Source organism: Arctopsyche grandis, chromosome 7 (genome assembly GCF_051622035.1).
Source record: "Arctopsyche grandis isolate Sample6627 chromosome 7, ASM5162203v2, whole genome shotgun sequence".
Classification (NCBI taxonomy): domain Eukaryota; kingdom Metazoa; phylum Arthropoda; class Insecta; order Trichoptera; family Hydropsychidae; genus Arctopsyche; species Arctopsyche grandis.
This window is the reverse complement of record NC_135361.1, coordinates 14,856,833-14,881,081: the sequence shown is the minus strand read 5'-3', so window position 1 is coordinate 14,881,081 and position 24,249 is coordinate 14,856,833. Positions and strand designations below refer to the sequence as shown.

At 33.7% G+C, this 24,249-nt stretch overlaps 2 protein-coding genes across 2 annotated transcripts; one reads left to right on the top strand and one right to left on the bottom strand.

Moving 5' to 3' along the window:
- Nucleotides 1-5,586: 5,586 nt before the first annotated feature.
- smg (sterile alpha motif domain containing protein 4 smaug) lies at nucleotides 5,587-11,612 on the bottom strand. Its single transcript, XM_077434494.1, has 5 exons — nucleotides 10,962-11,612; nucleotides 7,127-7,797; nucleotides 6,827-7,045; nucleotides 6,535-6,751; nucleotides 5,587-6,452 (listed from the first exon to the last, which is right to left on the bottom strand). The coding sequence occupies exons 1-5, from the start codon at nucleotides 11,492-11,494 to the stop codon at nucleotides 6,266-6,268; spliced, it is 1,827 nt and encodes a 608-aa protein (XP_077290620.1). The 5' UTR covers nucleotides 11,495-11,612; the 3' UTR covers nucleotides 5,587-6,265.
- A 10,061-nt stretch (nucleotides 11,613-21,673) lies between these two features.
- On the top strand, nucleotides 21,674-23,494 carry gt (transcription factor giant). Its single transcript, XM_077434630.1, has 2 exons — nucleotides 21,674-22,280; nucleotides 22,397-23,494. Exons 1-2 carry the CDS (start codon nucleotides 22,059-22,061, stop codon nucleotides 23,399-23,401), a joined length of 1,227 nt encoding a protein of 408 aa, XP_077290756.1. The 5' UTR covers nucleotides 21,674-22,058; the 3' UTR covers nucleotides 23,402-23,494.
- Nucleotides 23,495-24,249: the final 755 nt, after the last annotated feature.

Genomic DNA, 24,249 nt, shown 5'->3' with positions numbered 1-24,249 from the left:
AGTACACTTGTTTTAACTAATAGTATTCAATAGATGGATGAAATATTCCAAAATCTTCAGTATAAATCATGTCTCCCACAAAAATACTGGCAAATCAGTCGAATATCCTCTTAGTTTGTCAAGAAAAAATGCACCTTTTTACGAGCTTATTTATTATTGAAAAATTGTGTGGTCCAGTGATAAAGCGAAATTATACGTTGAAACTTTAGTGTTTGTTAATCACTGAGTATAATACAAGCCAGTTTTGTGTAGAAGTTTTTTTACCCTAAATTTGTTGGAATGAATTTTTGAATTTTAAATAAGAAAAATATATGGGCACCTTATAATAAATCAATGCATGGATATCTACATAGCTTGTTAGTGATTCCACGATACCACTAACAAACTAGAAAAGTTCAGATTAGGTAAAATTCGTTTAAATCAGGCAACGCCACTTAAAGATCAACGGTAGACAAAGCTACAATCATCGATCTCTTTCAAAAAATGTCCTAATTCATCATCTTTTGTTTATATATTTTTTTAAAATACAGACCAAATTGGCATAAATTGTCATTAATCAAATAACAAGTAGATCAAAAACCGATAACGATATCTTTCAATATGATCAAGTAGGAATTATCACAAGTTGCTTTGTAGTTTATTACTTTTCTACATAACTCGTCTGTATGTTATTAACAATGGTTCATTTTGTTTAGTTTAGGGGATTTTATCTCTAAATAACTGTAAAAAATGTAATCTAATCTCGTTTTATCAGCCATCTCATTATCAAATTTTCACTAGATTTGACCGATTTATGTAGATATGAACTATTAATACTGTCATAATTTGATATTACACATATTAAAACAATTTTTTTTATCTATAGAACACTTTTATTACAACCTGCAAGTTTCGTCATACATTATTTAACATGAAAAACAATGCTACAATCATTAGACATCATGCTTATTAACATTTAGTATTTTCATCATATTTATAATATAATCAATTATCATTTTGTATATAGGCATGATTTTCAGTATAATCATATTCTTTTGTGGGTTGTACTATTACAAAGAAAGTCAAATAACTAATTTAACATTTCCAGCATGTTTCACTAGAAGATCAGTCTTGTGGTTCCATACGAATGAAACGATTCAATACAATTAGTACAAATTTTAAATCACGAGGACAAATATTTACAGTTAAAAAAAGAAACTTGTGTATTTAAATATCCTTTTTCTCAAAATGACACTACAAATCGATTCAAAATGAAATTTCTCATTTAAAAGACAATAATACCAATGTAAAAAATATATATATATATATATATATAAACGCATAACATCTAACACCAAAACCTAACCGAGGAATCAAATTAGTATATGTTATATAACTATCAGAATGAATACGCACACATCCCTCCAATTTACATGATATCATAAATCACAGAATTATCATGCTAATAACGATTTAAATAAGATTAAACTGTATTCATGTAACATAGAAAAGTAATTGAAGCATCTATGGGGCTATCACAATTTAAGAGAAGGCTTTTTTTTCTTCATATATACTCTTTTTAAAAAAAGTTTTGCTCCAAATATGGAAAATTTAGTACGCTGTAAATTGAGGGATAAATGTATCAAGTTATGTTATCACCTTTCAAAACACATCTATTAAATAATATCTATATTAAAAATAACAGAAATAGACAAACTATAGGATCAAAATAAATATATAAACGACAATTCAATATAAAACGTGATCGTTAGTGCTTGTTCAATATAAGCATAAACTGATTTATGATATGAATTGAGTTCGGTATTATAATTGTGTACTCGTAGTAAATACGTGAGCATAAAAAAGTAGCACATACCGTAAACTTCAATAGACATATTGGAAGCAATGAAGAGACAAATACTACATACATATATTTCAATGTTATCACATAACCACTAGCAAAATGAGACAATGGCTGCACAATTACAATAGGCCACATCTTAATATTCAAAATTCGCTTCTTCGGAAAAGAGCTTACTGTGCTTCTTCAGCACCGATAAAAACATCCATTATTTAGGCTTGTAAAAAAAATCATTATAAAATTATATAAAAATGCTCAGATACTAAAATAACCAAAATAAATGGTTTTAATACTTTTAGATTAGCCTCACAATATCGATATTATTACATTTTGGTAGATTTCAGTACACAAAATAAATTATGGTTGATTTGGATGAAAAGTTGACATGCAAATGATTAAAACATATGATTTAAAAGATACACATAAAGCTTTGGAAAGTAATAACATAAAAATATTTTACAATTAAAATCAAATGAAACATATACAACAATAAAGCTTCTTATTCGATAAGTAGTATCACAGATTCCTTTGCTAGAAAATATACTTATACATTAATTATACCGAATTACATGACACTGAATCGAAATCTGTGATATGCATTCTGTTACAAAAAATGAAGAAAAATGATACATACTAAGCAATTTTTCATCATAGTATCGAGAAAGTAACAAATATAAAAGCAACACAGTTTGCAATGTCATATTTCTAATAAATGATCTTTTTTTTTCTATGGCATTTGAACGTCAAGTAAAAATTTATGTTTTATTCGAAATTTATTTAAAACCGAGTCAATTTTTTATAATTTGCAAACTGTGAAGTTATATAATTGAAAATATAAATAATATACATATATATATTTAAAAAAAAAACAATCCAAATAATAGAGATCCAATAAAATACAAACTGATAAATTAAAACCAAATTAGAAACAACTAATCATAATGTAATATAATTTGCAATGATAATGCCATTATAAATAAATTATACAACTTCATTTCTTAAAAAAATTTACTTCAATATTTAATTTTAAACGTCAAAATAGTGCATGCATTTTAGAAATTCCATTTTAAATTGAGTTGAAATCAACTAAAAACATTCATACGAATCATGCTGAGTTGTAAATTAAAATTTAAATACACTTCAAATGCAAAATTTGGTATGTGTATCAAAATTAGAAAAGTCATCAACGACATTGATTATTATACTGACCTATAACTTTGTTCGATGATTAATAACGTCAGACGTGATCAATATTTATTTATAAGCATAATTATGGAAATGTTTTGAAATACGCAAGGAAAGTCACCTAGGCCTCAACTCAAAAAAAAAATAAAAAAATAGTTTAGTTAGGAATCTACATATGCCTAAGTAATATAACGTACATATGTATGTAAGTAGTAGCAGGGAACAAACATTGAAGCAAAGTGAACATAAAAATCAACAAACTATGCACGAACGTTGTCATCTTTAGCACTATTTTAATAGTATCGAAATATTATCTAATAGGCGTGAGAAAAAAGTAATCATCACTATTTCTCAGATTACTATAATATAATAAGTTATTTACTGAAAAGGACAGCACATTTTGAAGCAAAAAAGGCATATCATTTTGTCATTACAATAAAAAGTGTAAATGTATAAAATTGTTGAAGATAAATATCTCATTTAATTTTTTCACAAAATTTTAAAAGCTTATTGAAATATTTTTCCCTTATTTACTTATTATGGAAAATATGTATATATAAGAAAAGCCTTGTAAAAAATTGAGGTCACTTGTCAAAATTATTATTTACTATTATTGACCGATCAAGATCAACGTCGATGTATTAACAATACAAAATGTATTGACTAGTAGTGATTCTCAAATAAAAAATAAATAAATCAAATGAGATTTTAACTGTCTTATTTTAATTTATACATTTTCGCAGGACAAAATTTTCCTATCAATTTTTAAAGCTTTCACACTAATATGCAACACTTTAAATACATATCAGTTATCAAATTTAATATGTATAACCAAAAAAACACTAAATAATTATTAAAAATATAAATTAAAATATTCAAAAATAACTGAAGTTGTAAGATATATTGTGAAAAATAAAATAAACTTTTTGGAAGAAGCCAGCTTCACATATTCATATAAATTTAAACATATATAACATTTAAATAATATACAAAAATTCTTCTACGTCAATATTTAAAGTATATAAAAATTATTTAAATAAAATAAACCTCTAAAATATATGTATAGTGATAGTACTTTCAGTTACATTGCTTTATATAAACTTTTTTTTACATTTTAGTAAAAACGTCGTATTTTATTTACTAATTAATTGATATAAATTATATCAAGTTAATGTATTCTATAAAATGGTTACCAAACTTAATTGATTGGTAAAAAAATTTAATAGTTACAAACCCTAGTTATAAATTACATATTGCATTTCAAATTAATTTGTTTTCTAATGATAATTCCCCACTCTATAGTTTATAACAATCTATAATATACTAAAAAAATACTAAATATTGAATATTAAAAAAATGATAAAAAGGCTTTCTATAGAAAACATTAGTCACATACCAATCCACTTTTTTCCATTTAATAATGGCAGCCTTTTTTATTATTTACCAACCCTAAGAATGAAAATATAATAAGCATTTTATAATTAAAATCTAATACGTACGAAACACGAAACTTACGAATTCAATATTAACTTGTTTATTCCTCGTCATAGATATTCATTATACTGAGAATAAATTTTGTCGATACTTACCAATAAAATTGATAGAAAAAGTGCCACGACTTATTAAAAAAAGTTTAGGTTTAGAAAAAGAGTAAGAGATGTTTCCCGAAACGCGCATTACGTTATAAAAATTGGCATTACCGATTAGAAGATAGACTACAAAGCTTAGTAATAAAGATGCTTTGAAATTTCGTAAATACGATTATTAAAACACTAATCGATTACTAAACGATCACAATATTTATGAAAAAATACTACTATATCTGAAAATATATTTGAATTCTAAAATAAGGAGCAATTTCTTTCAAAACTGGATTGTGACAGGAAAAAGTTTTATTTTAAACAACTTTAAAATGCCAAATTTATATTAAATTCCTAGTCAACTTGTTTTTATTAGATTAAAAGATCTATATAAAAAAGCTTTTATAGATAGAGGCATTTGTTGAGTTTTGAAAAAAGAATGCTCCACAAATGCAAAATTACATATTGACACCTTGTGGTTATTAACAAACATTATTGCATATAAAATTGCACAATCTTAACTCATCCAAAGTAAGGCAATGTAATCACGAAAACAAATCAGTACGAAATGATATATATATATATATATACATACATACACACATTGCATTAAAGCACAAAATTTATTTGGATATTTGTGCATACGACTGACACATTTTTCTAACTCTCACTACACTAACGAATGACCTATGTATGTATGTGTGTAAAAAAAAATAACCAAAATTAAAGGCAATAAACCTACTAGAGCTTAGTACTAATTAATATATAAGTACCTCACTCTATTTCTATGAAATTTTGTATAAAATTTAATTATCAATAGCTTGGTAAAATATAGATTTGCAAAATTTGACAATTATTTAAACGAAATTACGTCATTTTGTTTCTTATTAGCCTAAAAAATACACAATTCAAGTTCTTCTGAATCATATTACTGGTCGAAATTATTGATGCTTTCTTACGCAGAGGTGTATTTTTTATTTTCCAATAAAAAAAGTTGAATTTCAATCATTTTCAACTTATTTTCGTAGTACAATATAAACAAATATAAGGCCATTTAAACCCGTTGTATTTATACGTATGTAATAAAGCTACCAATTGTCAAAAATTCAGGAGAAACATTGAGCAGTTGTTACAGTTGCTAAATAATATTTATCAGTACACTTTGTATACATTGTCACAATATAATTTGACTTTAAAAATTAATGTATATAAATTGCCATCCAGTAGCAATAGTCTATTCATACTATATCATTTACTGTAATTTAAATACACAATCTATTTTCAAGTAAAATAATAAATATCGATTCATCATTTGTATGTAATGAGTTTTAAAATATAATTTCGTGTAATTAATTTTAGGCTTTTTTATGTCATAAAAATTAAATAAGCAATAACCAAAGATTAAAATCTATACTCTATAATAATTTTCCACCAAAACATTAACATGTAAATATATAGAAATGTATATAAAAATCTATTTCATTGTGAATTTCATATTTAGTGAATGATTGCAAGCGAATTTTTTTTTTATATCTATAAAATAGCACTAAACGTAAAAATTGTATTAGTGATATATGTATAACAACCATTGGTGTTACCTGAATTTCAGCAGCATCAAACAATACACATCATATAATTAGTATTCATGCAAAATTTTTAATTAATTAATTGCTTGCTCTGTCATTTGAAGACATAAAGATTCTAAACGCGAGTTTATATCTCCCATTGATGCAGCAGGAGGTAGTCGTTTTGGTAGCGGTGGCGGAGGAGGAAAGGACGGATATGACGAACTCTTTCTGCCAGTATCAGTTGACTGCCAATTAGTTGAAGTCATACAGTTACGCCATCTATAAATAGAAAAAAAATAGCTTTTAAGGTACGTGTTTGTCCATTACATGTTTTAGTTTTCAATTTTAAACGATAAATTACCTAGGTTTCGGTCTCCTTTGAAATGTCGCATCACCGAGGTGGGCGAGGAATTGTCTCGGAGGTACTCGATATTTCAAAGATTTTAGTTCTGCCGCGAGTGAAGCACTACGTGAAAAGGCATCATGAGCTAGTGCTCGATCAACGAGCCAGCAATGAAGTGAAACGGTAGTTCCACCATCATGATATGACGATCCACTGGATAACAAGCGAGAAGAAGCTGAAAGGATTGAAAAATTATTAAAAAAGATAAATAAAATCAATATCAATTCTGTATAAATAAGTTACAACCAACCTAAATCCAGTATTTTTACTACGAGTGCCGCAAGTGATGAATCAGGTTTAATTGGACTAATTACAATGTTTCGTAGTTGTTCTAGTAAAGATGTCATGCTGGTAACAGACATGTAGCCTCCATTAGACAGCTCTCTGTCCATTTCTTCTAGCATACCTTGTCGTTCGGATAATTTTCTAATTGAAAGGAGCAGTTTGTGTCGTGCCCCCTTTGTAACACCTTCGATAGAATAAAATCTTCAAAATTAATCATTCTTTACATTTTCATCATGATACAGACAAATCAAATAAACATAAATACCTAATCTTTGTAAATAGTCTTCGTTGATAGCCATCATCTGGTCATAGGAGATATTGGAGAATAGCCATATGTATTTATGCAATCGTAGAGTTTTCAACCAGTGTGCAATGGTTGACATCCCTTCGTGATCTCCCGTACTATATCTTATGTCATCGAGTTTAGTTTCGCTGCCACTGCTCGAAGAAAGATTACTAACCGCGTGCACGTTTAATAAACTGTGTTCGCTGGACAGTGAAAAACTTCTGGGCTTTTGCATGAAATGTTCCACGTTTAAGTTTTCTGATGACGACGAAATCAAACCGTACGACGTGGATGGAGGTGTCAAGCTGTTAGATCTTCTCGCTTTCGGTTGAATGATAGCCGGTTCGAAAAAGGTTCTTTCGTTTTCCGTACTGAGATCTATTTCTGTGCCATTTTTGGAAAATGACTCTTGTAAGTTATCGTCGCCACCTTGTAAGCTGATTGATTCGCTTCCGTTAGAGGTGACTTCGTCAACTGTAGTCCTAAATTCGACATTTTTTCCGATGGTTCTTCTGAACGTTTGATTACCTTCAGTGGGCCAGGCAGAATTTGCCTGCTGGATGTCTGGCTTCTGTGTCCAAACATCGTTCAAAGAACTTCCAACATTTATTATGTGGTTTTCTAAATATAATAACCAGTGCGTCAACGATCTGAAAAATAAAATAACAATATTTAATAATATTTAGAAAACTGATATTTTAGGAAGACGGGGAATCAAATTATTAATCAATAAGTCCTATGTACGTATGAATGTTTATGTAATTCACTTTTAACAAGACTTACACATTACATACATACATAAATGAGTTCAATGTTTGTATAGGTTTAATGTTATAGGACTGATCGGGGGGGGGGGGGGGTAAACGACACTCATCGTCTAATCAACAATCAGGACTCAACAGGTCTCGCGACTAATAGATCTCACAGTTTAGCATAAAAGGTCAGCAGATTGATTTATTCAAAACTAACTCTTATATGTGGATAAAAAACTTGTTCTACCATTCTGTACTACTCAATCCGAAGATTAAGATCCTTTTGCCACCCATTTCCGTTTTGGTCGTTTGTTAAAATTTTCAGTGTAGATTTCTCTCCTTGTACTTATTCCAATTCTTGGTTATGCTTAATTCCTTCCTGTACAATTTGATCAACATCAACTCTTTGGCCCAACAATAAAAGGAATGAGTGGCTTTTACAAAAGGTAGACAACTGTTGCCGACCAATTTTCCATGCCGGCTGACAGATATTACAGAAATGATAAAAACCGTACACTTACACAAATTAAATATATGATATATGAATATTTCCTTTCTTTTTTTCAGTTTATTTAGTTACTATTATTTTTATATAAGATGAAATTAATTATAACTTATTTGCCAAAGATTGAGAAAAACCTTGATTCAGTTGTTTGTAAACAGTAAAAGAAAGTGCTTTATTATACATATATTTGTTTTATTTCAACCTTTTGAAATAAAATTGCCAATAATGAGAAAAAACATTGTTTGTGAAGATTCGTGTATTTTTTTCAGTTTTGTAACTGTGGGGGTCAGTTTTCTAAACAATGAGTGGTCAATAAGTAGTTATCTAAAATTGGGACAGTTGTCTGTCCCGAAAGCTCCTTTAGGAACGTTGGGATAAGAGGCGTGAAACTGGGATAATCCTGGAAAACCGGGACACCTGGCAGCCTTAGTGAGTGTGTGTATTTGACGTTTGAGTTTCCGTTTCCCTAGCATCCTACATATTCTCAACATTTTGCGTATGCACTATCATTTATTTTATTTAAATTTGGCACACATACAACAGAAGCGGTACAGTGAGACAAAAAATATACAAATAAAAATGAAAATATTATATTCTGTTATATTATAATTTATATTATATTATATTATTTATAATATTTATATTATAATATTATATTATATTCTGGTGTTCCGCAAGGCTCTCTCTTGGGACCTCTATTATTCAATATCTTCATCTTCGATATTGAAAAATGTTTTCAGAATTCAAGTGTACTATTATTTGCTGATGATATGAAGATTTTCAAGAGAATAGACAACCGAAATTATGCTTTGGCCCTACAAGATGATTTGTTCAGGCTAGAGGCTTATTGCAGCATAAATAAGTTGGAAATTAATGTAGCAAAATGCTCCTGCATTACCTTCACCAGAAAACTATGTCCAGTTGACTTTCCTCATTCAATCAACGGACATAGACTCACAAGGGTATCGGAAATTAGGGATTTGGGAGTCTTTTTAAACTCTGATCTGTCCTTTAGTAAACATATTGACAATGTTGTAGCTCGAGCGTCGAAGGCCCTCGGGTTCGTCATCCGGTCCTCCAAATGCTTTACTTCTATAAAATCATACAAAATACTATATTGTGCATACGTAAGAAGTATTGTTGAGTTTGCATCCCAAGTTTGGAACCCAGAGTACTCTGGTGCAAGAGACAGATTGGAGCGCATTCAGAAGAGATTCTTGAGGTACATCAGTAGCCGTTTTGGATTATCCTATACTTCCTATGAAGATGCTTGTAGGTGTCAGCATCTACTTCCACTTGTCAAAAGAAGGGAGATAGCTGACATCTCAACAATTTTGAACATCCTTAACGGCTCGATCGACTGTCCTCAATTATTGAGCAGACTATCATTGCGTGTGCCAAATAGAAAGACTAGATGTAATGAGCTCCTTTACATACCTAATACTTTTTCTAATTATGGAAGAAGCTCATTCATCTGGCGTGCAAGCTCCACCGTCAACACACTAATTTTAACAATTTCTGTTTGACTTATTTAATATTAATGCTATACAAGCTAGAGTGATTATTGCAAATTTGTTTTTCGATGATTAATTTTATTGAAAATTTACGATTGTAATTATGAATTTTTATTTTGATGTATTTATTTTGTCTTTTTCAAACAAAAAGACAAAATAAATACATCAAAATAAAAATTCATAATTACAATCGTAAATTTTCAATAAAATTAATCATCGAAAAACAAATTTGCAATAATCACTCTAGCTTGTATAGCATTAATATTAAATAAGTCAAACAGAAATTGTTAAAATTAGTGTGTTGACGGTGGAGCTTGCACGCCAGATGAATGAGCTTCTTCCATAATTAGAAAAAGTATTAGGTATGTAAAGGAGCTCATTACATCTAGTCATTCTATTTGGCACACGCAATGATAGTCTGCTCAATAATTGAGGACAGTCGATCGAGCCGTTAAGGATGTTCAAAATTGTTGAGATGTCAGCTATCTCCCTTCTTTTGACAAGTGGAAGTAGATGCTGACACCTACAAGCATCTTCATAGGAAGTATAGGATAATCCAAAACGACTACTAATGTACCTAAAGAATCTCTTCTGAATGCGCTCCAATCTGTCTCTTGCACCAGAGTACTCTGGGTTCCAAACTCAACAATACTTCTTACGTATGCACAATATAGTATTTTGTATGATTTAATAGAAGTAAAGCATTTGGAGGACCGGATGACGAACCCGAGGGCCTTCGACGCTCGAGCTACAACATTGTCAATATGTTTACTAAAGGACAGATCAGAGTTTAAAAAGATAAAAATTATGCGATAAATAGCGTAGAATTTGGATCCACAAAGTTTTCATGGTGAAAAACAAACAAAAACTGGCGTGGCGGCCATTTTGGATCGGACGTCAAATACACACTGAGCCTAAAAAAATAAAAATTCTGCCTATAGAAATGCTTTCAGATGGTGGGAGAGTGGTGATACAACTCACCGTTGAGACCTGTCAAAAAGGGAAAGAAAAACATGAATGGGAATGGGAATGGGAATACTGACCGCTTGTCGGCGTCGGTGATGGCCGGGTGGATGAGCAGGTAGGAGAGCATCTCCTGGCATTGGTCGATGTGGCGCTGATGACGGACGCAGTGGCGGACGAGATGGGGGACCGCCCGCAGGTACGCCTTCTTGGCGTCGTCGTTGCCGGGCCGCAGCAACGGCAAGTGGCGAACGAGGCAGCGCAGCTCGTCGCCGCCGCAGAGGCTGGAGCTGGAGCCCGAGCCGCAGCCGGAGCCCGAGTCGGCGGACGCGGATGCGGATGCGGATGCGGACGCGGACGCGGCGGCGGCGGCTGCGGCCAGTTGAGTGACGGCGCGGGCGTCGTTGGCGTCGGCGTCGCGCTGCTGGCGGTCGGCGTCGGCCAAGAGAGCCCTCTCGAGGTGGCGCGCGGCCGCCTCCTGCAGGAGTCGCAGCGCGGGCCACGGCGCCAGCCGCACGAGCGCCGTCAGCGCCACCGTCCGCTCGCACGCGCCCCACCGCTCGAACACACCCGCCAGCGCCGACACCTGCTCGTGGAACGGCGCCGCCTCCATGGGATCCCCGCAGCCTACGCCATCACCACCACCACCACCACCACCCCCCGCCCGCCCCCGCCCCCTGCTCCCCTGCACCCCTGACGCGTTCCGCTCGCACTCGCCCCCCGTCCCCGTCCCCTTCCCCGCGTCGCTTACGCCCTCGCTCACCATAATGCGCGACAGTTCGACCATGTCCGCTAACACAATCGATCACTCGCTCTTTTTATTTCGACTCCTTTTCGCTTCTCGCTTCTCGCTTTTTCCACTTTCCGCTCTTCACTCTTGGCTCCCGTTGTGCATTTCCATTCGTTATTTGCGTAATTTAATTTAATATTTTACGCGTTGTCTTTTCTCTCGTTATAATGTCGGTGCTGCAAATAAAATTATTACTTATTAAAATGCGCGACGTAGTGTGTTATATCTAGAGGTAGGATAGTCACAGTGCTATCCATTGTTCGGCAAACCTTTAAAAATGCATTTACAACCTTTGAACAATACACGGCCCCCTCAGACTCCGGTGACTAGTCATCATAAAGAAAAATAGTCTTGTAAAAAAAAGTTTTTTAAAAATAAACCTCTTTTATTTTTGTTTACAATATTAAGATATATAAATTATTATTTTGAATAAAAATACCAATAATTTTATTTTACTACCGCCATCTATGTATAAAACTAACGACTACATAGACGTCACCCAGATTTCGAATTTGCAACCTTCAAACGCGTCTTAAACGATATTTTATCTCTATCGTAACGGTGGAGGATCCATTTACTTATATTGATGACCAAAATGAGCAATATATAGCAAAGTATGAAAGCGATCGGATAAGAAGCAAATTTTTTCCTGAATTGTAATCGTAATTGAAACGTAAAGGAGGTTTGTTGAGGAGAAATTGTATGAGATATAACTTATATCTTAACAATTTCATACAAACAATATTTGGCTGTACGCTGCCGTTCGTGTCGCAGACGCATAGTGGGGTCAGAGCTTAAAAGAGGAAGGTGACAATGCCGATTGACACACGGAGTTTGACTTAAGATCTGACCGCACTATGCGTCTACGACACGAGCGGCAGCGTGTGGCCAAATATTGTTTGTATGAGATATATATTTATTTATAGTAGTTTTGGACCATTGTGGCTTTACAGGAAGAACCTAATGCGCCACAATGGCCTACATTTCGACGAAAGAAAAACAAAAAAATACATAAAATAAAAATAAAAAAACAGAAAAATAATACATAAGAAAAAGAATAAATGTACAAAAGTGTAAAAATCAAAAAATTAAATCCAAAAATCACATTCTTAGTTTTATATTAAACAAAAGAAAAAATGTACATAAGAAGAAAGAAAAAGAAAAAGTAACATAAAATAAAACAATATATAAATAAAAATAAAATCACAGCGAGGCCCAAATGGAAGAGAGTAGATCAAGATTCCACTCATACATCACATTCAAATTAAGAAAATAATGATGAGCGCAGGCTACCAGATAAATATGTTAAAATAATATCCGATAATCTACGCTCACCAAGGTGGAAAATATCACATTCAGGGATAACGATTTCATTGAGAAGTCGAATAGCTCTTGATATAGGAGCCATTCGAAAAAGAACTGTGCGAGCAGGACGTACAACCATAAAATGATGATGTCTACCACGCACATAATTATTAGGGACATAAAGTCCCAACTGTTCCAGCAACAACGGGCATGACGTATTACCACGCAGTAGCTGGAGAACGAAACGAATTAGCGAGAAGTTTCTCCGAAGTTCAAGGGAATTATACCCAAGTATGCCCAAAAGGAAAGGAGTAGGATAGAGATATGGGTAGTAACCATACTCTTTCTTATGAAGAAAACGAAGAAATGCTTTTTGCACTTTTTCGATAATAAGAGAGTACATTTGCTTCATGCGGATTCCACACAATCGCATTATACTCTAGCTTACTTCTAACAAGCGAGTTGAAAAGCAAGCGAGAAGACGAGGGGTTGGAGAATAGCCTAGCATATCTCAAGACAAATCCAAGTTGACGAAAGGAAACGTCAGCGACTGTCTTGATGTGGTTGTGAAAGGTGATTTGAGGATCAAAAGTGATACCTAAGTCGACCATAGATTCCACACGCTTCAACAACACGGATCCAATGGAATATACGTGACAATAGAGCGAATTCGCACGTCCATAACTCATAATGGAACATTTACTAGTATTCAGTTCAAACCCTAAACTGGAACTGAACTCTAAAACAGGGTTAATATCCGTTTGAAAGAGAGAGGCTTGCCTCTCATCCTTAACAGCAAAGAATAATTTAACGTCGTCTGCAAACAAGAGACATGAAGCATTGCGACGCACTACGTCGCGTGACACGTAGTATGTTATATCTAGAGGTAGGATAGTCACAGTGCTATCCATTGTTCGGCAAACCTTTAACAGTGCATTTACAACCTTTGAACAATACACGGCCCCCTCAGGCTCCGGTGACTAGTTATATCTCATACAATTTCATACAAACAATATTTGCCGCACGCTGCCATTCGTGTCGCAGACGCATAGTGCGGTCAGAGCTTTATATCAAATTCAAAACTAGGACTTTTTTTGCAAAAACATATTTCTAAATATGTATGTACTTCAATTACTTAACACGAAGATTCGCACGGTATTTATAGTAAAACCCAGAACTGAAAAAGAAATCCGGAACCGTAACTGAAAAAGGAATACGGATCTGGAACTGGAAATAAAAAGAAATCCGGAACCTGAACTGAAAAATAAATCTCGAATCGGAACTGAAAAAGTAGTCCGGGAACAGAACCGAAATCGAAATCGATATCAATATCGTCGTCATAGAAAATTTTTTTTTTCGATAACGTCACGGATTCTACCACCCAAATCTTACATACATACAGTAATCAGACCGTTGCGGACTTATGTATGTACAAAAATCGCACAAAAATGAACGTTCGGTGAAACGCAACTACAAAAATATATTTTCCGATACGTTGGTTATTTTCAGGAAACGTTTGGTGATTTGTTGTTGCATTAGTTTCATAGTTTAATTAATTATTAGGTATATAGTTTAATTTCTACTGCCATTTATGTTTTTTATGTTTTTGTTTCGAAAAGCAACATAGTTTAATTGATTATTAAGTATATACATAGTTTTAATTTCGACTGCTATTTATGTTTTTTGCGACTATATTTATAAGATTGTTAAAATTTATGGTAATTTAGGTCTGTTCGTTTATATATGTTTATTAAATAATTGTATGTGACTGTTTTTACCTAAATAAATAAAAATAAAAAAAAGATCACGCCAACACGATTACAACAACAACACAACACAACAAATAAACTATACATACATATATGATTTGGGTTTATTTGATTTTTGATGACGTTTGTAATTTAGCATCGCCGAGCGCCCAACGATCGAGCCAGATTTAATGCATGTGCGCAACAATCATGGGCCCATTCGGGGCCGACAAATTGAAAGGCACCCGGTTCGGTGATTATTCCGTACGAAAAAATTTCGCACACGTCACTAAAATCTGGATCACGGAACATCTAGCACCTGAAAATTCCATCCACGCGAATTATCATACTAAAGAGAACTCGATTGCCAGATATTCTTTATTGGCGATCGCAATGTGCGAAATAAACCGTGATGGACAGGTCTGACGAAAATGGGGTACTATGCTAATAACCAGAGGTCATCGTTGGATGGATGCTTTTCAAACAATAATAAACCGCTCCATTAGTGTTCAAAGCAAGAGCAGCACAGGGGTTTTCTTAGAAATTGACATTAGTGAATCATTTTTCGTGCAAATACATCTATCGAACGCTGTTTTTTCCTAATAACCAGAGCCTGCGTCATATTTTAGAAATTTTAAACTATGGCGAATTTTTATGTCAAAATTTAATAATTAATAAACCCAGAAAAAAACAACTTGGACAAATCGAAAACATGAATGAAATTGTTTTACGTACATATGTACTGATGTACATAGTTACGATACTACACCAGGGCCCCGATTTTCTCTTGACGGATCATCCCACAAGTGCACTAGGCTAGTCTACGGTCCCCGATTCGTGGGGGACCCCCTAAAAATGGCGTTATTCATTTGCGGGGGAAGGGGGGGATGACTGAAAATCAAATAGCGCCTAGGCCCCCAATAAAGTTGATCCGCCACTACATGCATACATGCAAGGCTGCCGAGAGGAATCCTGGGCCCTGGGAAAATAATTTCGGGCCCTATGACAAACTAAAAAAAAACTATTAGACTTACATACTAGAGAAATTTAGCATGAAATAAATACATGTATTTTTATGTAGAATAATATGAAGTTAGTCGGATGTCCCGACTCGGGGCCCCTCGAGTAGTTAGGGCCCTGGAACTTTAGCCCCCCCCTTCTCGTTGGCCCTGCATATATGTACATACATATGTATGTTTAGTATTATACGAGGCCTTAATACTAAACCGTCCGTAAAACTTGCCTCAAGTTTATGGCTTTTATTGTATAAACAAAAGTTTTTAGTTAAATTATCAATAATTGAAATATTTTATATTATATTTAATTTATAAAAAATCAACAAAAGAAAATTAGAAAAAATCAATTGAAAAATATTTTTTGACAATCGAATAAACCTTTATTTAATCGTAATGGAAAATATATAGATATGTATGTATTTGTACATTTGTATAATATAAAGAAAAAGGCTCTTTTTCTCAATTCCATTTACGGCTCATCCTTCGTCTTGGGCCCTGTCCCGTTACACTTACCTAGTAAGTCACTGTGTATGAATACTTAAATACGATAATAATAATGTGTAGTTCATTTGAGAAGCAAATAGATTTTTACTAGCTTTTTATTAGTTTCGTATGTGTTCGGCCAAGAAAATTTGATTTTTATACATTAACTACATCATGCAAAAAGTCAACGAAAAGATAAGAAATGGGGTAGAAACAAATGTACATATATTACGTTTTACAAAAAAGAAAATACACTTTTTTTATTGCATAATATTTATGTCTCTTTTTCTTTTCTAGGTACATAAATATATACATACACATGTATACCTACACACATATTTGCAAAATAAAAATAACAATGTACTGTCCGTATTCATACATAGACAAAGCAATTCCATTCATTTTAAATGTAATACACTTACAATGTGTTTAGTATGTATGTATTTGTACATATATTCTGCTTATACAAGTAATTAATAACATATGATTTCAAGCTATCTGGGAAAAATATCTTTGATTTTCATACCTTATAAAAAGTCTCGTCGATATATAAATCCTCACTTTTCACACCGTAACTCTTCGATAGAATTTCACTTTTATTTTCGTATTTAATAGATGCACTATTGGTTAGCTTATTTATATGTGGATTTTTTTTTAAATTGTCGTTTTCGCCTAAAAAGGTCGGTCCGCTTGTAGACGAATGCAGTGAATTCAATGTTTCAAGTCTACCTACGAAATTTTAATTATTGTCGACCGCGCTTTGGCGATGTTGCTAGTGCAAAAAATTATAGTTTCAAATAAAGGTATGGCAAGAGTTATCTGGTTTTTGTTTTTTAGACGAATTTTTGTTTCATTTAAGAAATACACATTTATATAAATACTTATTTATATAAATACATAATTAAGATATATAGATAAATAATTTGCAAGTTTGAAATCGTAAATACGTACATGTAAATTAGTGTGATACGAATATATGTATGTATGTACATTTGAGTAAAATATATGATGATAAAAAACTAACCAATTTAAATTTTGAATAGTAAAAAGTTGTTTCTTTTGTTTTTTTTTTATTTATTTATATTTGTTTAATCAAAACCTTTTCTTGTTCTTTTAGTAATCATTACTACATTATACTTGTGTAAATTTTCAACATGAAAAAAAAAAATTTAAACACTGTATCAAAAAATTTAGTTTTAATTGCATACGTACATATGTTTACATGACATTTATTTTGCATTAAGAGTTTAAATCAACAATTATTAATATCTTATTGATGATTTCCAATAGAATTTGTTAGAATTAATCGTAACATTACGTATATGTGTCCCATGATATCATTCAATAGTTATATTATAAATTGGAAAATAATGATTAAAATGGCCGCGTGCGTCCATTTTAATCATTATACGTAAGCCTCCCAGGCAATGCTAGTTTCGCAGCTATTTTCGATCATTTGGCAAATCGAATAATCAATTCCAGGTAAAAAAAATATTATATCACGTTATGTAAGATCTTCCCAAATTGAGGAATACTTATATAATTTGTTCATTTATGAATAAGTAAATATGAAAATAGCTAAATATTGTATTTCAATGCAGCGTGTGATTTATCACACTCTACTGGGGTTGACAACTTTCAATGCATCTTTTGAAATGTAGGTAAATTTTGGTTTACTGCCCAAATACTTTGCATCCGTTATTTTCTGTTTTCGCCGAGAATTTCCCACGCTAGCGTTGGCTGGGAAGATGTTGATTTATAAACAAAAAGTAAAACTATGCTACTAAGTTATTGTTTTGAGTCACTTTTATTTCAATTAAAATATTATGCAATAAAAAAAAGTTCAATTATATATGTATGCACATATATATTATTTTTTATCCATTCAATAATTTCTATTTCATACATATATATACAATGTTTGTCATTATATGTACATATATACGTTCATATAATAATATGTATGTATGTAATATTTAATGTTTGTACACTATTTTTGTATGAAAAATTCAATAATACATTTATGTACATAATATATTATAATATAGACGAAAAATATCTGAAATGGGAATAACGGTTCTCAAACTCTTATTTACAATTGTATAACCCTTCTTTTGAATGTCTAGTTTTCTTTCTTTTATTTTTTTCATTATCTCGGCGACGACACGTTTACCCTTCGTTTGCATACCTAGTCGTAAATCAAAAAGGATTAACTCGGAAATTTCACTTAACATTAGAGGCAAAGAATAAAAAGACGAAGCAGAGCTTTAATTTATCGACAAATTTGCAAATATCTTCTTAGGAGTAACAATTAGCAGACATTTTTTTTTGCTGAGGAAAGATAGTGTTTAGATGCAACTCTTGGAAAACGGTTATTCGAAAATGGATTACATCTCTTTGAAGATTTATTATCATTACAAATTTTCTCAGAAGGATCTTTAGGAATAGGCGATGAGCCTAATAAGATGCAAATTTTAACATGATTTACAAAATTTTAAATGGTTTATGTGTATTTAAAACAGAAAGTAGAACAGACCAACATGTTTTGTATTATATAATGTAATAAACAATACCTATTATGAATTTGTTAAAATTATTAATTATTTGATAAAAACAGATATTTTCTATATTGATAGTAATTTTAATCACAGGTTTAAAAAAATCTAACTTATATACATACATACCATACTACCGTTCCTGACATTTTAAAAATCATATCCTTTTACAATCTTTCTGTCAGGCGACGACTCACTGATGCTACATTATTTTTTAAGTTCCTAAATGGTTTCCTTGATAGTCCCGATTTACTGAGTAAGCTTGGTTTCAGGATCCCAGTTAGGTATTCTAGACACGTTGCACTCTTTTCACTTAATCCTTTCAAAACCAATTCCCTAAAATATTCCTATCCACAGCGTGTTTATCGTATGGTTAACGGGGAGCTGAATGACATTGTCTATTCGGTATTTCCTGGTTCCACGACATAAGGTCCTTGCATCAATTCGGGACTGCCATCAAGATAGTCTTGATTGATTGATCCATTTATATTTGTATTATATAATCTTTATCCAATTATATTATATTACTTTATGTTTAGTTATGCATTATCCTATTTAGACATATTTTTGTTTTTATTCTTTTATTTTTCATTTGTTTGTCTATTTGTACTATATTTATAATTTGTAAAAATCTATAATTGGGCTCAGATGTTATTTTGTTATATTTATTCTTTATTTTTATTTTATTTTATTTTTATTTTTATTTTTATTTTTATTTTTATTTTTATTTTTATTTTTATTTTTATTTTTATTTTTATTTTTATTTTTATTTTTATTTTTATTTTTATTTTTATTTTTATTTTTATTTTTATTTTTATTTTATTTTATTTTATTCTAAACAGACCATTGTGGCATAACAGGAATTCCTAAAGCGCCACAATGGTCAAAAAAAATAACACAAAAAAAAAAAAAATGCATTTCTACATCTGTTGTCTGTTGATTGTTCAATAAATAAATACCATGTGATGCAGTAAAACACTCGTACTAATGTGTAATATCAAAATATTTCTTTTTGATAATTGTTAACTCTTACAAAAACAAAAACAAAAATATATTATCATAAAATTCGAGCAACATTACATACATATATTATGTACGAAGAATGCATTACGTACATAGAATAAATTTCACTATTTCGCAGTCTTAAAAATATTATCTGTGATTCATTTGTCGACATTGAACTTTCTTGTATGTACATACATATATAGATATACTAGCTGTATTACCCGGCTTCGCTCAGTGTTTATAATATAAACCGCTTAAACATGACTAAGCTAATTTAATTAAAAAAAAAAAAAAATTAAAAAAAAATTTAAAAATTAAAAAAAAAAATAAAAAAAAAATAAAAAAAAAAATCAAAAAAAAAAATTAAAAAAAAAATAAAAAAAAAAATAAAAAAAAAATTAAAAAAAAAAATTTTTAAAAAATCAAAAAAAAAATTAAAAAAAAAATAAAAAAAAAATTAAAAAAAATTTTTTAAAAAATCAAAAAAAAAAATTTTTTTTTGCCTTCTAGGGCTTCGCCCTCGGCGCCCCCCTGAGCCTTTGCCTTCTAGGGCTTCGCCCCTCCACGCCCCATGAGCAATTGCCGTTTAGGGCTTCGCCCCCCTTAGTTAATGCCTTTTAGGGCTTCGCCCCTCCGCACCCCCATGATTAAATGCCGTCTAGGGCTTCGCCCCCCTTAGTTAATGCCTTTTAGGGCTTCGCCCCCCGCGCCCCCAAGATTAATTGCCGTTTAGGGCTTCGCCCCCCTTAGTTAATGCCTTTTAGGGCTTCGCCCCTCCGCGCCCCCATGATTAAATGCCGTCTAAGGCTTCGCTCCCATGATCAGTTGCCTTTTAGGGCTTCGCCCCCCGCGCCCCCAAGATTAATTGCCGTTTAGGGCTTCGCCCCCCTTAGCTAATGCCTTTAAGGGCTTCGCCCCTCCGCGCCCCCATGATTAAATGCCGTCTAAGGCTTCGCCCCCATGATCAGTTGCCTTTTAGGGCTTCGCCCCTCCGCGCCCCCATGATTAATTGCCGTCTAGGGCTTCGCCCCCCTTAGTTAATGCCTATTAGGGCTTGCGCCCCATGAGGCTGGGCCCCCCGGGCCCCCTTCGGGGCCCCACGGGGCTGCGCCCCTTGTGGCGCCCCCTTTTGAGCCCCATGGGGCTGCGCCCCATGAGGCTGGGCCCCCCGGGCCCCCTTCGGGGCCCCACGGGGCTGCGCCCCTTGTGGCGCCCCCTTTTGAGCCTCATGGGGCTGCGCCCCATGAGGCTGGGCCCCCCGGGCCCCCTTCGGGGCCCCACGGGGCTGCGCCCCTTGTGGCGCCCCCTTTTGAGCCCCATGGGGCTGCGCCCCATGAGGCTCGGCCCCCCGGGCCCCCTTCGGGGCCCCACGGGGCTGTGCCCCTGTTGGCGCCCCCTTTTGAGCCCCATGGGGCTGCGCCCCATGAGGCTGGGGCCCCACGGGGCTGTGCCCCACGGGGCTGTGCCCCTTGTGGCGCCCCCTTTTGAGCCCCATGGGGCTGCGCCCCATGAGGCTGGGCCTCCCGGGCCCCCTTCGGGGCCCCACGGGGCTGCGCCCCTTGTGGCGCCCCCTTTTGAGCCCCATGGGGCTGCGCCCCATGAGGCTGGGGCCCCACGGGGCTGCGCCCCCCGGGCCCCCTTCGGGGCTGCGCCCCTTGTGGCGCCCCTGGCGGGGCCCCATGAAAATACTCGCTTTGCGCCCCCGCGGGGGTGAATCCATTGAATCGAAAAAAACAAATCGGCGCCCATGGATCGAAAAAAAAAAAAATCGAATCACGTGTTCGATGACGTCACCGATCTACGGACGACGACGAAGACGACGACGAAGACGACGAAGACGACCAAGGATATTTACATACATACAAAGTCTCTTTCCAAATTATAGATTAGATTCTGTTGCATTAAACACAAACTCTTCTAATATGAATGGATTTTCTATGTATTTAAAACATTTATCAAATAATTTGTTTAGTATAAAGTAATAAAAAAGTGTAACACTTTTGTATAATAGTATTTTGTAACAATTTGATTTTTGCTAATATATGTAGGTATATAATAATATATAAATAGATTATTTGGGGTTTTTTAATAGTAGTATTTTAAATGTTGCAGTTTGATTTTTTATATTAAAGACAATTTTAAGGTAATACATGTTTGTACTCTGAATACCGAAGGGTCTCTATTCGCATAGCAGTGCATGCGACGCGGAAGCTAGGTATATTTGCTAATAACTGACCGTTTACCCCCCACCATTCGATTTTGCCAAAAATGCACCATGCACATGCACTTTGGCAGTCTTACCCCTTTGAGTTGTTCGGTGGTGGGCTATGGTGGTGGTTCATCGTCATTTATAGTGTGTGCTCACCTTGCATCAGTGGTCAGTTTGGCTCATCTTCCGTTATCTAGCGCAACTACGGATAGACATCAAAACATCATTAACCATCAGTGGACATTTCAAATTCAAAACAAAAGCAACTTTTGTATACAGAAGGCAATTGTAAGTTTAAATTTTCTATTAGTTGAATTTTATTTCATTTGTTTTTCATATGTCTAGTTTAACCCCGCAAAATCGGCATACATTTGTAACAATTTTCTTTTTTTTTTGATTTTAAGGAAATGGCGAATTTTCACAACAACAATCCTGGATGCGTTTTGGATTATTCGGGTCAGGCTGCAGGAGCTTTGGATTTATCGAGACATCGACGTTCTTCAGATCCTCACTGCAAAGATTCATCAGACTCTCACAGCAGCTTATCACCGAACAGTTCTCCAGAGCAATCCATTCAACTCAAGACAGAACCGGTAACGCATTACATAATCAACGATTTGAAGCATTCGGGAGGAATAGTTGAAGATCGTTATACGTACAAAAGTAAAAGTTCAAGATCACCATCGTATTATAGAGAAGCGTCAAAAAGTCCTTCGGAACAAGTCAGTCAAAGTTCACCGAGTTACGCGTCGTGTTATCCGGGAACTGAACATTTGAGCCAGTATGTGATGCAGGCAGCTTATCAGCAACAGATGCTGCTGCAGCAGAAGCCTGAAGTTGCCAAGCCGAAATCTGTGGATTCTGACGCTGTTTCTGAAGCCGGTTCTGATGGATCACACAATTCCAGCCGGCCTGTGTGTTCTATCATGTCGCCAGGAAGAGACGGAAAGGTGACCAGACCTTTCAAAGCATATCCAAAAGATCCTCTGAGTTTTACAGCCGGTTTTACAGCAGTTGACAGTTTATTAGACATGCAGTCCGCTGAAAAATATAACGCGTTCAGGAGGAGGATGCTGGATCAAATATGCGCCGCTAATGGAGGCCAAGCCACAATTTCAAATCCTCGGATGAGAAGAACGGTCAACACCAATAACAACAATAATAATTGTTACGCTAGTGATGACGGTACTTCTAAATTCGACAATCCACTGAAAAACAACACTTACACCGAAAGAAGGAAAAAGAACAACGAAGCCGCCAAAAAATCGAGGGATAGGAGAAGGATAAAAGAAGACGAGATCGCCATCAGAGCAGCTTTCCTCGAGAGGGAAAATATCGAGTTGAAATTTGAACTAGCGGCTGCTAGAAAGCAGCTCGCACTCTGTGGGAATCTTCCAGCCCAAAATTAATGATAAGCATTGCCAAAAAGTATATTTATTTAAATTTAAATATATCAACTTTATTTAATATGTACTAAGTATGTATGTAGATGTATGAGGAGATTCGACATATTATATACATATGTATATGTGTATATATAATTCATTAAAAAATATATTTTGAATTTCAACTTATAAGTATTCGATTAATGTACTTAACTATTATTATGAATATTTCTCCGGAACAACGTTTTTACGAGTTTTTTGTATTAACATTACACAATTGTAAAATGTCGAATTTATTTATTTTGCCGATTATGTTCGTATATGTATGTTTGATTTTATTTTTAAGATTATGTGATAAATTCTTGTCAAAGTGTATTATTTTTTAAATGTTATTTCATAATAAATGTAATTGAGTAATAATTTGGAAATTGAGTGTATTGTCGCGTTGTATGAAAATTATAATGACATCAAGTATGCATAAAAAATAAATATTGTGTGTATAATAATCCCGATTTTATTTTAATACATTTAGTTTTAATTAGTACTGTAAACAAAACGAATGTTTGGCTTTTTTCATTAAATACATAATTGAGATCGTTAGTCGTCGATGGTTTAATCGAATCTTAATATTATTTTTAATACTTAACACAGCATGCTTTATCGAAAGATTTAAAAAATATTCACAGCATTTTTATATTTGTATTTTTGCTATCAGGCTATTAGATGGTATATTTAGTTACATCAGATTTGGTTTCATCAGAATGAATTTATACACATAAACGTAAGGTTAGATTAGGTTAATAAACGCGGAAGTTTCATATTGCGGAAGTGTTGGTCAATGTGGGGGGTAGGCTTGAAGTAATGCAACAGCC

Excerpts from the sequence above, each read along its gene's own strand:
- smg (XM_077434494.1), bottom strand. The coding sequence starts at position 11,494 with ATGGAGGCGGCGCCGTTCCACGAGCAGGTGTCGGCGCTGGCGGGTGTG. Across the intron at positions 7,798-10,961 it reads ATCACCGACGCCGACAAGCG|ATCGTTGACGCACTGGTTAT; the intron begins GTCAGTATTCCC and ends TTTATTTTTCAG. Across the intron at positions 7,046-7,126 it reads AGACTATTTACAAAGATTAG|GTGTTACAAAGGGGGCACGA; the intron begins GTATTTATGTTT and ends ATTCTATCGAAG.
- gt (XM_077434630.1), top strand. The coding sequence starts at position 22,059 with ATGCACATGCACTTTGGCAGTCTTACCCCTTTGAGTTGTTCGGTGGTG. Across the intron at positions 22,281-22,396 it reads TTTGTATACAGAAGGCAATT|GAAATGGCGAATTTTCACAA; the intron begins GTAAGTTTAAAT and ends TTTGATTTTAAG.